We start from the raw sequence: 16,689 nt of genomic DNA, 5'->3' as shown, positions 1-16,689 counted from the left end.
TTAAGTCTGCTCTTCTGAAGGAGATAACGTAAAGTCCAGGGCAGAAAACCCTTCTCCCTTTCCTCATCCTTATTACCTTCCTCCTACCATGGGCCAAATATTTGAGTGGTTGAATGCATGTGTTCAGGTATTAGAAGAGAATAATTCTAGTGTCTTTTCTTCCCTCTGTCACTAGGGAAAACAAAACAAACCAAACCAAAAAACTTTGCTGACACCTGTAACACAATACCGTTTTAATTTTTTCTCAGTTTAGGGGAAGAAAATGTTTTCCTCCACCCTCCTAGGGTCCCTGGTTGGGCCTAAAAATTAAACTGACAAAAATAGATTAATGCAAGAAAAGCATACTAATTCATATTGTTTTACATGATACAGGAGCCTTCATAAGGAAATGAAGACCCAAATAAATGGCAAAACTTATTAGCTTTTATATTGGGTTGAACAAAGAGAAGCAATTGTGGACAAGTGACTTAACAATGTGGCGAGGCTAAAGGAAGATAAGAACTATTTTAACAAGGTCTGTTTGTTTAGAATTCTCTTGGTCTTAACTTCTCTCCTTGATGATAAGAACGGTACTTTCCTTCTGATATTAGGGAGGACATCTTTCATATAGGAATTTCATCTTCTGCTTTTAAGAAAAAGAAGGAAGGTCATTATTTTTCTTGTATTTGATGTTTTCCAAGTGCCCCCAACTCAAAATAGTCAATATACCAAAGCAGCGTCCCCTGGGGTGATACACCCTGCACCGCTTCATCGGCATACTCAGCATTTCTCAACAGTCCTAGGAGGTAGGTACTAGCTGGAGGGTGAGAAAACAGAGTGGTTACCACCTTACACAAGGCACAAAGAAGCTCTTAAATCTCAATCCAGTGCCTTTTCTGGTGTACTGCTGATAGCTGCACAGGTTTCTCTTTTAAAGAAAGGGTGGTATCCAAAAAGATGAAAGAGATTTACTTTCAGAATTGGAAGGTACAGAGCATTATGCAGGACTCTGTAGCTATTACCTCTGGCATGTCTGAGGAGACTGTGGGCAGTGAGCAAGGGGAGGAGAGGCCTGAGTTCCAGGGAGTGAGGACTGGCCCCAAGTGTCCCCCTCATCAATGATCTTCCTTCAAATATACACGCAGGATACACACACTACGAAGGGGGCCAGCCTTGAGAGACAGTTTTGATAAAAACCATCCCAGAGTCCCATGACTGGCACTGGGCACCACTTAGAGTTCAAAGAAATAAGGAAAGATGAGCACACTAAAGAGGCTGGGATGAAAAAATGGAGATTAGCTAAACTGGAATGAAAGTGTGGGTGGGGAAGAGGTAGAGGGTGAAGACGGCATCAGGGTGGGGTGGAAAGATCACATTCTTGGGCTTGAAGTGCAAGGATAACAGCGATTAGATAGAGAAAGAGGGCTGGGGCAGAAGGTGAGTGGCACCGTTCCGAAGGCGCAGGCCTAGGATAGAAGGAGGCTCTAGGGCCGCCCCCTGGGGGCATCTTGTTACCAGGTGCACTTAAATTTCTGTAGCTTAAAACAGGCCCCTACGCTCTGGCTTCACGAAACGACCCTACGGCAGATGCCGAGGTGTTCAGGGTGACCTTGGTGATTCTTTCAGATTATCCGTCCTCGCTCACTCCCAGACGTGTACTGCTAATAAGGCTCTTCTGGAATTCTAGGTTATTCCATGGCCTTCCAAGAAGCTTCTCCCCCTATCCTTTCCCTACCAATGTTTGGAAGCACAGGAAAAGCAGCCTGCAGACTCCCATTTACCTGGACACCCTGAGTGACACCGCTATCGCTGCCCCTCTCGGGGGCTGGGCTATTCTGCACGGTCCAGGGCTCGCTTGGGGCCTGGGGCATCCCGGGGGCGGTGTGCGGCCAGTGGGTGTCCTGGGGCGGGCTTCTGGGTCTCGGCAGCGCGGGAGGAGGCAGCGGCAACGCTGGCTGACAGGCTGATGATGCCCGGTGCCCGCAGCCGATGGGAGGCAGCGTGAGCCCGAGAGAACCCGGAGCAGCCGCGGTTGCAGCGCTGGAGCGCAGCCTCCTCCCGCTCCCACAATGCACAGGGTGAGGGCGGCGGCGGCGGCGGCGGCGGCGGCAGCAGCATCACGGGCTGTAGGGTTGGCAGCGGCGGCGACCCCGAGGACCCCGGGCACGCCGAGCGCGCGACACTGCTCGCGGCGAGCCCGGGAGTGATGGCGAGGCCCCCGCTGGCCGCCCGCGGCTGAGACGCCCCACCCCACCCCGCCCCGCCCGGAGCGGCCCGCCCTGCCTGGCCCTGCCCTGCTCCCTGCCGGCTGCAGCCCCGGCGTTTCCTAGTCGGCGCGGGCAGCCGCCCAGAAGAGGTGCGGCCTCCGCACAGGCGGGGGGCGTCGGCGCCGCGGGGCCCGCCATGGCCGCGTCGGAGCTCTACACAAAGGTAAGGCGCCCCAGGAGCCGCGCCTTGGGGAGGGGGCCGCGCGGCCCGGCGCCGCCAGCTGTCAGGCCGGGGAGGGGCCGGGGCGCGGGGACCCAGTCCGGCCCCTCCGGCACCACCCCCTTTCCGGGCATTTTGAAATCCTCTGCCTTGCCCGCCGGTCGCCCGCAGAGGCACCTTCCTTGTTCGGGCGTTGATGGTTAAGGCGGCGGAGGGAGGCCTGCCTCGGGGTGCCTCTGTGGCCCCTGCCACCCTTCTTGGCCTGGGAGCAGTGCGGGTTTCTAAGTGGAAAGCGGGTCTGTGTGGCTTTAGTAGGGCGAGCCTGGGGCAGGATTGCTCAGCCCTCCGTCTTGCTTTAGGAAAAATCCTGGCTGGTGGGAGATCCTAGATCTGACAGATTAGATGGTCGGTCCCTCCCCTGGGGACACGCACTTAAAATAACGTCTGGTGTTGGTATGCGGTGCCACTTCTACCGCCACCCAACCTTTCTGTGAGGTATGGAATCTTGCAAAAGGTCGCCAGTCGATTTTCACCTTTAGGTGCCCGGTTTCAGATTGCTACCCTGGGGTGGAGAGCCCCTGGGGAAGATGCAGACGAATAAATGCGAGCTGACTCACTGGGGTGGTCGGTACTCATTTGTCGCTGGGAGTTTGCAATCTGCATGTAATCCCTTAGAGCCTTGTTAGGCTCCATGTCTTCACCATCCTCTGGGGTGAGCCTTTTCCTTCTGGGTTTTGTTTAAGGGAAGTGGCAGCCTTTCCTTCTTATACTGACAGCAGTATTCTCTGGGGCTGGTAATCTCTGAATGGCATATTTTGGAGAACTGTCCCTTCAAGACAGTGTGTGGTGCCCTTTGTGACTGTGTGTAGTCATGGCATTTTATACTATCACTCCTGTGTAGGTAGATGTTTTGCCAGCTATTAATTACCTCTAATTCCAGTTAACAGAATTAACCTTAACTTTTTGAGTTTGCATCTGAGGCCAAGTCTACATTTATGGTCTCAGAATCACTGCTTCCAAATATGACCCAAGTAAGCCCAGGGCTCAAGTTGCAGCATGTTATAGAAGGAAGAGGTCTGGACCCGCCATCAAGAGAACTGGAGTCTAGCCCTTGATTCTAGCCGGGGCCTTTTCACTTACTGTGTGACCTTGGGCAAATCACTTAACCTCTCTGTGCTTTAGTTTCCTCATCTGTAAATGGAGTTAATTATACCTGCCCTACATCTCTTACAAGGTTGTTGTTGTGAGGATCAAACAATAATACATGGGAATGCTTTTCGTAACCTGTGAATTTCTCTACAAATATGAGGTATATTTCTTCAACCATGAAATGAGTTTGCATGAAACATTTCCTGGGACCTCTCTCTTTCCAGCTTCAGATTTGAGGACTGCACAATGAAACTTCTCTCTAAACCTGGTAATTCTTTAGGCATTGTAGATACCTAATGTATGATTGAATGCAATTGGAAATTGATCCAAAGTTACTTTATAAACAAACATTTATATAAAGTTAACTATGTGCCAGGTACAGTTTTAAGTGCTTTACAAATATTAACTCATTTAATCCTCATAATAAACATATGAGGTGGGTACTAAGAAATATCAGAGTCATTTTCACAAGAAGAGATATGGTCTGTAAATATTCCTTAGTTACTTTGTATAGACCCCATTCTTCACTGCCTAAGGAGTCCATCCTTCAGCTGCCTGACTAATTGTAGGCTGCTTAACTAGACACTGGTTGGATAATACGTTGCTCTTGGGTTTTGGGTCTGCTTTTTTCTCCCAAAATAATTGGCAAGAAAAAAATTTAAAAAATTCTGTGATTTTTAAAATTGTAAGGTTTGGGGTGGGCTTTGGTCATAATCACAATCTGTTTTAAAATTCACCCTCTAGTCATTGTAAAGACAAACTGGTTTAGACATCAGTAGGGAAGTTGAGCTTAAGTCGCCTTCTCCTAAATGCATTTATACCTAAGGATAATCTGGTTACTTGGTTTGTTTGTTGGCTCATTCTTTTTGTGAATGGACCTTAGCTTAATGGCGGACAAAAATATTTATTGAGCACCTCCTGGGTGCCAGGTACTCTGCTTAATGTTGAGAGGTTCTAACGTAAACAAGACACATTCCTTTCCCTCGAAGGGTTTACAGCCTGCTTCTTATATTCTTGGCCCACTTTGAATCTTCAAGGGCATAAATAACCTGCTGTTACCTCAGCAGCAGGCAGACAGCTGGTATGGTATTTATTTGTAGAAGTTAGGGAAGAGGTTGGGACATGAGAAGGTTGGAATGATTCTAGAGATAAAAGCTTGGGTAGTGATTTTTAGAGGACGAGGGAAATCATTAGAGGTAATATAAATGGATATTAAACACAAGGATTAGACTTTCCTGGTGGTGCAGTGGTTAAGAATCCGCCTACCAATGCAAGGGACACAGGTTTGAGCCCTGGTCTAGGAAGATCCCACATGGTGGAGCAACTAAGCCTGTGTGCCACAACTACTGAGCCCACGTGCCACAACTAGTGAGCCCACGTGCCACAACTACTGAACCCGTGTGCCACAACTACTGAAGCCCGTGCACCTAGAGCCCGTGCTCCGCAACAAGAGAAGCCACCGCAATGAAAAGCCCACACACTGCAATGAAGAGTAGTCCCCGCTCGCCACAACTAGAGAAAGCCCGCATGCAGCAACGAAGACTCAGCACAGCCAAAAATAAAATAAATAAATAAAATTTTAAAAAAATTGTATATAAACACAAGGATTTTCCCCTTGCAGAGGATTATAGGGAAGGAAGTTCTGGGGGTAGACTACAAGGAAAGATATAATAGTGACATGCCATGATTATGGTATTCAACATAGTGGTTAAATTTGAAAAGTGCCCTTTTCAAAATGTCATTCAGAGCTTAAAGGCAGATTTTGATGTGTGATAGAAATCAGCTCCTATTACAGTGAAAGACAAAAGACCATTCAGTTTATTCTTTTTAGCTAAAATGATAATGGTTTTGTCACAGCAATTTAGCAGGGCTTCCCTTTTGTAAATTTTTCCAGCAGTATAAACATTTTAAAGGCAATAGCTGGGTTACTAGGATATAACATTTCTGGAAACTAACATTTTGGTTAAAACATGTTTGTTGATTGTTAAAATAATAGCTTTATTGAGGTATAATTCACATAATGTACAATTCACCAATTTAAAATGTACAATTCAAAGGTTTTTAGTATAATCACAGAGTTGTGTGTTGATTTATTTTTAGATCCACCTGACTCGTTCCTGAAAGAATTGAAGGTGGTTGTGACATCTTATTGTTTCTGGTTTTGAAAATATTTGCTGGTCTTGACTTTCCAGTGGGTGTCTGAATGATGACATCACTTGTAGCTACTTTCAGCACCTTCAAAGGATTCAACATTTGTGGAGCAGGGTTTATTAATTAGACCTGGATGGATCACCAATAGCAATAAAATGGCATCCTAGTCATCCTCACATGAAGTTCCCAGACACCATGGGTACCACATAAATGCTGTAGAATGGCCAAGATTACCTGAAGTTTAATTAGGAGTCCCATAGTATGTCAGGATGCTGAATTTTCTAACAGTACAGAAACAGTCTAAAACCCTCACTCCAGAAGCCAAGTACACTTTCCTTAGATGAAACAACTATTAGGCCAGTAGATTGTATATCTGTAATCTTCCTTTCCCACCATATTTCCTCATACCTACTGAAGCTGCATGGACTAGATTTTTTCTGGGATAGTCCCAATTTTATATTCTATGCCATTGTCCCTTTAAATCATCAATCCTGGAAATTCTAATATTTTGGTGTTGAAATTGCATTTCTTAGACTGCTTCCAGCCTCTTAAAGCAGAACAGAAATCTCTGATCATGTTCCCTGATTTGGGCTTTGGCAAGTACATTCACTTTTCTTAAATCTCCTGTCATGCTCCTTCTATCTGTATTTCTTCCTGATGTCCTTTGGCCTGTTAATGGCTCTGCTATTTTCCTAGTCCCTCATGCTGGAAACCTCTGTAGCTTTTTCTTTGTCTCATATTCTACTTTTTCTTTACCAATTCTGATTTTACTTGACATCCAGCTGACAGTTCTGTCTTAATGACCTGTACACATTTCTATCTTATTATAGTTATCTGTATATATGTAAGCCACTCCCACAATACTGTAAGCCCCTTGAGATGCTGGTCAGGGTTTGTTTACCTCCTGTAGAGCCTATCACAATGTCTTCCACATAGTAGCTGTTCATTAAATATTTGTTGGATGGATTAAAAAATATTTAAACAGGAGAGAAACAGAAAATAATGGTTTGGGATGATTAGTCCACTTGTAGGAATGAAGCAGGGTGTAATGGAGTGGTTAAACAAGTAAGCACATTTTCAGGCATGATGAACAGGGTGAGTAATAGAGAAGAGAGCTGGGAGCCAGGGAGACCAAGGAAAATGTTGTAGGAAACAAAATGGAAAGTGATGAAAGTCTGGCAGATTGAAGTGCAGGCAGAAAGTGTGAGAGACAGGTCTCTGTGATGGAGTAGATACAGGAAGAGAAGGAGAGGGAATAGTGTAAGTTAACACCAGTGGCTCTAGCTTTGGAAACTGGAAGTTAATTCTCATTATATCATGAATTTTTGCTGACTCTGGAATTTGTAAGTGGCTCAGAAATACTTCTTTAGACTGTTTGAGCAAAGCAGAATGGTTGTGATCTCCTCTTGAAATTTGTTACTGTTTCTTGAAGTGTGACAGTTCGGTGTATTGCCCAGTGGCTAAAAGATTACAAAAAAGTTATAATTTTAATGAGAGTTGCTACTGCCACATAAACAGGTTAATTCTTCCTGGTGCTTTTAGCTTTTTGAAGTAAGGGGATACTGGAGGAAGGTCTGAATGGGGTTCCGGGGATTTAACTTCAACCTCCAAAAGGTTGAGGTGGAGTGGGGGGGATAACTTTCCTATAGGAGACTGTGGGAGAGGAGGGTAATTTAGCTTTTGTGTTCTTCACTTTATCATGAATTTTGCCTCCGTCAGGAGAATCTAGGGGCACATGGCCCACTAGAGGATGGATTGGATTTATCTGTCTCCACTTTAGGTAATTCCTAACAAACTGTGAGGTATTATCAGAAGTATAAACTCCTGGCTGATCTATGGAATGAGGTCTGGCCCTAGGTGAAATAATGTGTGGGCGACACCACTCCACCCCACCAGGAGTGTCCTGTCCTACAGTAGTTTTCGCAGACTTTCTCCATTTGTCTACCTGGGGAGGTTGTCCTCTCCCTTCCCTCTGGCTCCTGCCTCTGTATCTCTGTCTCTCTCTAATCAACTTTATTGAGGTATAATTTACATTTAATAAAATTCACTCATTTTGGGACTTCCCTGGTGGTCCAGTGGTTAAGACTCCATGCTCCCAATGCAGGGGGCCTGGGTTCGATCCCTGGTCAGGGAACTAGATCCCGTGTACCACAGCCAAAACCCCATATGCCACAACTAAGACCTGGTGCAGCCAAATAAATAAATATTTTTAAAAATCACTAATTTTAAGTGTACAGTTTAATGAATTTTGATAAATATATTCTGTCATGTAATCACCATCACAAACAAGATATAGAACATTTCTATCACACTCAAAAGTTCGTTGGTGCTTAGCTCCTTCTCTTCCCCAGCTTATTCAGAGAGTTTACTGGAGTTGGCTTGCCCGCTGGGGCAGAGGAAAGAGTTGTTTGTTTTCAAAAGTGTATGTTATGATTCCACCTTAGCTCAACCAATATTGATAACTGAATATAGAGACTTGACCTTGGGTGTGACTCCCATGGAGTTTCACTGACAGTGGGAAGTGGGAGTAGTTGGAAAGGAGTTTAAGTGATTTATTTAATCTTTTCTTCACACACTTACCACCTTACCTTTACTAATGGTGTCTGCTTTTGATGCCTTGTTTCCTTAGGTCCTTAGTGTGCTAAAATGCCCTTTAGTCAATTCTGCCCTTTAACAGTTCTCCTGCCTCATCTACCTTGGTAGTAATGTCCATCTGGGTTCGTGCTGATAGAGATTTTAAAACTTTGCAGAAACTTATCCCCGGTTTCTTCATGCCTCAGACAGTCTCCACTTCGCTTCAAAGCCCTTCTCAGTTGAAAGTCTCCTTAACCAGCTGCCATTTGCCTTAAACATCTCCATGTACCAAAGAGGCTTTTTGCCAATTATAGAACTTAGGGATGATGTAATTATGCTTTAGTTTCAAAATAATGGCTGCAAACTTGGTTGAAATCAAGGAAAAAGTGCGTTATCCACTCCTAAGTGTTCATGAAGATCGTCTATCTACCTCCTTTGGCCCAATGTCGGGCCGTGTTCAAAAATGTGAGCACAGGGACTTCCCTGGCGGTCCAGTGATTATGATTAAGACTCTGCCCTTCCACTGCAGGGAGCGGGGGTTCGATCCCTGGTCGGGGAACTAAGATCCCACATGCCACACGGCACGGCCGAAAAGTTAAAAAAAAAAAAAATGTGAGCACAGTGCTGGACTGGAGGGAGATGGGACATAAAAAAAAGACAAGTTTTGTCTCTCTTTAGTCACTCACACAAAAACATGCATTGTCCTGGCCAGGAATCCTGTGTATGTGGTTGGAGTTTCCTCTTTTTTTTTTTTTTTTGTATATTTATTTTTGTCTGCTTTGGGTCTTCGTTGCGGCACGTGGGCTTTCTCTAGTTGCGACTAGTGGGGGCTACTCTTCGTTGTGGTGCGTGGGCTTCTCACTCTGGTGGCTTCTCTTGTTGTGGAGCACGGGCCCTAGCCACACGGGTAGTAGTTGTGGCACATGAGCTCAGTAGTTGTGGCACATGGGCTCAGTAGTTGTGGCTCGCGGGCTCTAGAGCGCAGGTTCAGTAGTTGTGGTGCACGGGCTTAGTTGCTCCGCGGCATGTGGGATCTTCCCGGACCAGGGCTCAAACCCATGTCCCCTGCATTGGCAGGCAGATTCTTAACCACTGCGCCACCAGAGAAGTCTTGGGTTTCCTCTTGATAAATACATTCTGAAGGAATTTCAGAATGGGAGAAATAAAATGATCAGGGCAGTGAAGAGGCTAGACAGATTAAAAGGACAGACCCTTCAGAAAGATGAAGGTGAAGTGGGAAAATGGCGAAGTATTTATTTAACACCAAGATTAGAAGTTTATAACATCAAATCCCAGTTTAGTAAGGATACTTGTTAGTTCTTTAAATAAATAAATATGTCATTTAAAATGAATTTCTACTCTAGCTGTTGTTTTACACATATGAAACTCACTATCTCGAGTTATGATATCAGCTAAGATGTGGTAGATAAACAGAAAGGGTCTGGCTAATTCATGGATCATAGTTCTGATACACCGACTTTCCGAACCTCTCTTTGACAGTGTTAAACAATTACCAGCCAGAGCTGTTTTAGTTGGAAGTGATGGAAACCCAACTCAAAGCCAAAAAGCATTTTATTTGCTTAGATGCTCTGAAAGCCCAGGCATGGCTAGATTCAAGACTCTGACATGGTACCTCTGGGGCTCTCTGTCACTGGCTTTCGTGTCAGACTGCTATTTAATATTGCTTTCATCCTCAGGACAGCTCTTTTCAGGGTCAGTGGCACCTGCAGACCACATGGTCTAGCTCTGGGCCTGGAGGAGGAGAGCCTGGTAGAGGAATTCTGGTTGTCCTTGCTTGTGGTTGTGTGCCGAGTAGGTGGTGGGAGGGAGACCGTGAGCAGTCCAGTCTTGCTCATCTCAGAGGCCAGAGGGAGGATGGGGCATCCTGACTGATAGGCCTACTCAGACCTGGTAGGGTGGCTGAAAGCTGTTCCCCATCAGAAGGAATAGTGCTAGAGAGACAGAACAAAACAGCTACCCTCAACCAATGTCCACTATGAATCAGTCACCAAAAGTGACAAAGTGACTGAGTTCTGCCTCTCCTTTTCTGATTTTTGAGAAGATGAATAGGAGGGTTTTGCCTAGGAGGACATTGGATATCTTTCCCCTAGAGAATCATTTTTAATTAAAAAAAAAAAGGCCATGGAGAATCAAGTGCAAATGTTGATAAAAGCATATGAGGGGCAGATAAATTAGGAGTATGGGATTAACGGATACACACTACTATATATAAAATAGGTAAGCAGCAAGGATTTATTGCATAGCACGGGAATTATATTTATAACAACCTATAATGGAAAATAATCTGGAAAAAAAAATAGAACTGAATCACTTTGCTGTACACCTGAAACTAGCACAATATTGTAAATCAACTGTACTTCAACTAAAACAAAAAAAGCATATCAGTATTTTTTATTCAGTCTTTTTTATTCAGTCTTATTTAGGGGGCTCTGAACCCTATGTAACCTTTCCTTCTGATCTCTTTCTGCCATATTTCCTCAGCATTTTATTTTCCTTTATTTTCTTCACATCCTTGTATGCAAACATTATTCTCTTACCCCATTTTCACCCAAGGATAAGTTGCAAAATTTCTTATTTCCCCCTTTTGACTGTTCAGATCATCCATTATTCATCTACAGTGTTCTAATCTTTTTTTTGCTCTCTTCCTTTCCACCATGTCATCTACTTCTTGATCCTGTACTACTGACTGTAGTTCATGTACCCACTCCTAATGCTCTCTTGTGCTTTGTTATAACCAAATTTCTTATGGAGTGAATTATTTAGTAATTTAGATTGAGGAGGGTACTTCATTTCCTCAAAGCTTTGTATTCTTGCTTTGTTACCATTCCCTGAATCTGACATCACCAAATAGAAGTAATTTTGTGTGAGTTTACATAAATCATTTTCTGTGTATGTGAGTGTGTATGTGTTTCAAACAAACACTTTTGTGTTAGACTGGTTTTGACTAGTTAGACTAGACTAGTTAGAACTTAGTTTTTCATCTTATCATACTGGAGTGATTACAATAAGAGAATCAGCTATTCCCTTAAGGATATGAGCTCACTTTAAAACATTATTATAGCAGTACTTAAAAAACGTTTAAACAGATTTGGTCTCTCTATGCTCAAGCTGAAAAAAATCTTCTAGTTTGATAAGCATCATGCTCAGTTTGGGAGCAGAACTGCTAGAGATACTTTCCATAAAATTAGGAAAAGTATATCTTAATAATAAGAAATTTGGGTCAAAACCTGGACTAAACTTTCATCAATTCAGAATGTGTATTTGTTAAATCTTATTTTAGAAATGGAAAGTTAAACCCCACTAGAGTTAATATTGTATTTTAACCCAATCTTCCTGCTTATACTCATTTTCTTCATTCTAACCAAGATTTCTCAACCTCTGCACTATTCTTTTTTTCTGGGGGCTTGTCCTGCATGTTGTAGGATATTTAGCCTCATCTCTAACCTTTATCTGCTAGATCCAGTAGCATCCCCCACCCCTAGTTGTGACAGCCAATCCGTATTGTCTACAGACTGCCAAATGTTCCCTGGGGAGCAGTCCCCCTTCCCCCTGCCCCTGCTTGAGAACCACTACCCTAGACCTTAAGACTTAGATTAGGGTAAGAAAAAGTGGGAAAGAGTTAAAAATAAAAATGGAGATTAATTGGAAAAACTTTTTAAAAATTGCCTTTTCAGGGAACTTCCCTGGTGGCGCATTGGTTAAGGGTCAACCTGACAATGCAGGGGAGAGGGGTTCGATCCCTGATCCAGGAAGTTCCCACATGCCGCGGAGCAACTGGGCCCGTTTGCCACAACTACTGAGCCCGCGCTGTAGAACCCATGCTCCACAACAAGAGAGGCCACCGCAGTGAGAAGCCCGCGCACCGCAACGAAGGGTAGCCCTGCTCGCCCCAACTAGAGAAAGCCCACGCACAGCAACGAAGACCCAACGCAGCCAAAAAATTAAAAAAAAAATTTTTTTTTAAATTGCCTTTTCAGTAATATCTCTTCTGCTTATAGGAATGATATATTGTAGACAATTTGGAGAATACTGAAACATAAAAAGGGGGCTTCCCTGGTGGCGCAGTGGTTAAGAATCGGCCTGCCAATGCAGGGGACACAGGTTTGAGCCCTGGTCCGGGAAGATCCCACATGCCGCAGGGCAACTAAGCCTGTGTGCCACAATTACTGAGCCTGCGCTCTAGAGCCCGTGAGCCACAACTACTGAGCCCACATGCTGCAACTACTAAGCCCACGCACCTAGAGCCTGTGCTCCACAAGAGAAGCCACCGCAATGAGAAGCCTGCATACCACAACAAAGAGTAGCCCCCACTCGCCACAACTAGAGAAAGCCTGCATGCAGCAACAAAGACCCAACACAGCCAAAAATAAATAAATAAAATTTAAAAAATAAAAAAGAAACATGTAAAGGAAGAAAATTTAAAAAAAACTGCCATCCAGAGATGATTATTTTCAACGATTAATTTACTTCAAGTCTTTTATCTATATTCATAATGTTAATTTTTATGATTTTTAAGCTTAATATGTATTGTGATAATTTTTATGTTATAGAATATTCTTTTTTTTTAAATGAAAAAAATTTTTTTTAGGCTGCGCCATGCGGCATGTGGGATTGTAGTTCCCTACCAAGGATTGAACCTGCGCCCCCTACATTAGGAGTGCGGAGTCTTAACTACTGACCACCAAGGAAGTCCTATAAAATATTCACTGAAAATGTTTTTAGTGGCTGCATAATATTCCATCATCTGGGTGTACCATAATTTATTTACCGTTGGGCATTTTCACTGTAATAAGAAAAGTACTATGATGAGCATTTATTGTACATAAATCTTTGCTTGGATTAGTCAGCTTTAGTCAATTATAGATTCCACATTTCCCTGGCAAGGGTTCGCATTTACAATTATGCAAGGTAGGGTATTCACATTTATTTCATTTTAAAAATAGCACTTTTTATGTACATTGCTTCAGGGCTAGGATGACCAGATGTCCCACTTCTGTGAGATGCATTCTGCCATCCAGTACCTTTATTCTGCTTTGAAAAATCCTATAAGAGTAGAACTATATACGTTTATTTCAAAAACTTAACCTTTTGGAAATCTAAACTATTTCCTTTTTCTGACAGTTTTCCTTATTGTTGCTCTTATTCACTGTTTCTCCTTGATCTTGGGTGAATCTGGGCCAGAAAGTATAATTGAATTAGAAAGATTTTAATTTTATTTTTTTAATCATCATCATTATTTGGTTATGTTTATTTTTAAAATTTATTTATTTACTTTTACAGATCTTTATTGGAGTATAATTGCTTCACAATACTGTGCTAGTTTCTGTTGTACAGCAAAGTGAATCAGCTGTATGCATACATATATCCCCATATCACCTCCCTCTTGAACCTCCCTCCTACCCTTCCTATCCCACCCCTCTAGGTCATTGCAAAGCACCAAGCTGATCTGCCTGTGCTATGCTGCTGCTTCCCACTAGCTAACTGTTTTACATTTGGTAGTGTATGTATGTCGCTGCTACTCTCACTTTACCCCAGCTTCCCCTTGCCCACCCCATATCCTCAAGTCCATTCTCTATGTCTACGTCTTTATTCCTGTGCTGCCACTAGGTTCATCAGTACCATTGTTTTTTTTTTAGATTCCATATATATGCGTTAGCATACGGTATTTGTTTTTCTGACTTACTTCACTCTGTATGACAGACTCTAGGTCCATCCATCTCACTACAGATAACTCAGTTTCGTTTCCTTTTATGGCTGAGTAATATTCCATTGTATATATGTGCCACATATTCTTTATCCATTCATCTGTTGATGGACACTTAGGTTGCTTCCGTGTCTTGGCAATTGTGAATAGAGCTGCAATGAACATTGTGGTACATGTCTCTTTTTTTTTTTTTTTTTTTTTTGCGGTGCACGGGCCTTTCACTGTTGTGGCCTTTCCCGTTGCGGAGCACAGGCTCCAGATGCTCAGGCTCAGCGGCAATGGCTTACATGCCTAGCCGCTCCGCAGCATGTGGGATCTTCCCGGACCGGGGCACGAACCCATGTCCCCTGCATCGGCAGGCAGACTCTCAACCACTGCGCCACCAGGGAAACCCCCATGTCTCTTTTTGAATTATGGTTTTCTCAGGGTATATGCCCAGTAGTGGGATTGCTGGGTCATATGGTAGTTCTATTTTTAGATTTTTAAGGAACCTCAATAGTGTTCTCCCTAGTGGTTATATCAATTTACATTCCCACCAACAGTGCAGGAGGGTTCCCTTTTCACCACACCCTTTCCAGCATTTATTGTTTCTAGATATTTTGCTAATGGCCATTCTGACCAGTGTGAGGTAATACCTCATTGTAGTTTTGATTTGCATTTCTGTAGTAATTAGTGATGTTGAGCATCTTTTCATGTGCATCTTGGCCATCTGTATGTCTTCCTTGGTGAAATGTCTATTTAGGTCTTCCATGCATTTTTTTTTTTTTTTTTTTTTTTTTTGCGGTACGCGGGCCTCTCACTGTTGTGGCCTCTCTCATTGCAGAGCACAGGCTCTGGACGTCCAGGCTCAGCGACCGTGGCTCATGGGCCTAGCTGCTCCGTGGCATGTGGCATCTTCCCGGACCGGGGCACGAACCCGTGTCCCCTGCATCGGCAGGCGGACTCAACCACTGCGCCACCAGGGAAGCCCTTCCACGCATTTTTAAATTGGATTGTTTGTTTTTTTGATATTGAGCTTCATGAGCTGTTTGTATATTTTGGAGATTAATCCTCTGTCCATTGTTTCATTTGCAAATATTTTTCCCATTCTAAGGGTTGTCTTTTCATCTATTTATGGTTTCCTTTGCTGAGCAAAAGCGCTTAAGTTTCATTAGGCCCCATTTACTTATTTTATTTTTAAATTTTCATTACTTTAGGAGGTGGGTCAAAAAAGATCTTGCTGTGGTTTATGTCATAGAATGCTTTTCCTATGTTTTCCTCTAAGAGTTTCATAATGTCTGGTTTTACATTTAGGTCTTTAATCCATTTGGAGTTTATTTTTGTGTATGGTGTTAGGTAGTGTTCAAATTTCATTCTTTTATTTGTAGCTGTCCAGTTTTCCTAGCACCACTTATTGAAGAGGCTGTCTTTTCTCCATTGTATGTTCTTGCCTCCTTTGTTGTAAATTAGGTGCCCATACGTGCGTGGGTTTATCTCTGGGCTTTCTATCCTGTACCATTATCTATATTTCTGTTTTTGTGCCAGTACCTTACTGTCTTGATTACTGTAGCTTTGTAGTATAGTTTGAAGTTGGGGAGCCTGATTCTTTCAGCTTCATTTTTCTTTCTCAAGATTGCTTTGGCTATTCGGGGTCTTTTGTGTTTCCATATGAATTGTAAAATTTTTTGTCCTAATTCTGTGAAAAATGCCATTGATAGTTTGATAGGGATTGCATTGAATCTGTAGATTGCTTTGGGTAGTATAGTCATTTTGACAATATTGATTCTTCCAATCCAAGAAATGATATATCTTTCCATCTCTTTATGTCATCTTTGATATCTTTCATCAGTGTTTTATAGTTTTCTGAGTACAAGTCTTTTGCCTCCTTAGGTAGGTTTATTCCTAGGTATTTTATTCTTTTTGTTGCAATGATAAATGGGATTATTTCCTTAATTTCTCTTTCTGATTTTTCATTGTTAGTGTATAGGAATGCCAGAGGTTTTTGTGCATTAATTTTGTATCCTGCAACCTTACCAAATTCATTGATTAGTTCTGGTAGTTTTCTGGTGGATTTTCTATGTATAATTTCATGGCATCTGCAAACAATGACAGTTTTACTTCTTCTTTTCCAATGTGGATTCCTTTTATTTCTCTTTCTTCTCTGATTGATGTGGTTAGGACTTCCAAAACTATGTTGAATAGGAGTGGCGAGAGTGGACATCCTTGTCTTGTTCCTGATCTTAGTGGAAATGCTTTCAGTTTTTCACCATTGAGTATGATGTTTGCTGTGGGTTTGTCATATATGACCTTTATTATATTGAGGTAGTTTCTCTCTATGTCCATTTTCTGGCGAGTTTTTATCATAAATGGGTGTTGAATTTTGTCAAGAACTTTTTCTGCATCTATTGAGATAATCATACGGTTTTTATTCCTTACTTTGTTAATGTGGTGTATCACATTGATTGATTTGCATATATTGAGGAATCCTTGCATCCCTGGGATAAATCCCACTTGATCATGGTGTATGATCCTTTTAATGTGCCATTGGATTCTGTTTGCTAGTATTTTGTTCAGGATTTTTGCGCCTATGTTCATCAGTGATATTGGTCTATAATTTTCTTTTTTTGTGATATCTTTTTGTGGTTTTGGTATCAGGGTGATTGTGGCTTCGTAGAATGAATTTGGGAGTGTTCCTCCCTCTGCAA

At 42.7% G+C, this 16,689-nt stretch overlaps 1 protein-coding gene across 1 annotated transcript in view; it reads left to right on the top strand.

Moving 5' to 3' along the window:
• Positions 1-2,326: 2,326 nt before the first annotated feature.
• MYO5A (myosin VA) overlaps positions 2,327-16,689 on the top strand; it is a gene marked incomplete at its 3' end in the record, with an annotated part of 180,568 nt that continues 166,205 nt past the window's right edge. Inside the window, exon 1 of the mRNA XM_082847112.1 lies at positions 2,327-2,409. Within this exon, the coding sequence (XP_082703238.1) occupies positions 2,383-2,409 (27 nt within the window). The 5' untranslated portion in view covers positions 2,327-2,382. The remainder of the gene's footprint in view (positions 2,410-16,689) is intronic.

The sequence above is a fragment of the Leucopleurus acutus genome (genome assembly GCF_964270905.1).
Source record: "Leucopleurus acutus genome assembly, chromosome: 1".
Classification (NCBI taxonomy): domain Eukaryota; kingdom Metazoa; phylum Chordata; class Mammalia; order Artiodactyla; family Delphinidae; genus Leucopleurus; species Leucopleurus acutus.
The sequence above is the reverse complement of the archived record's forward strand: the minus strand, read 5'-3'. Positions and strand labels throughout refer to the sequence as shown.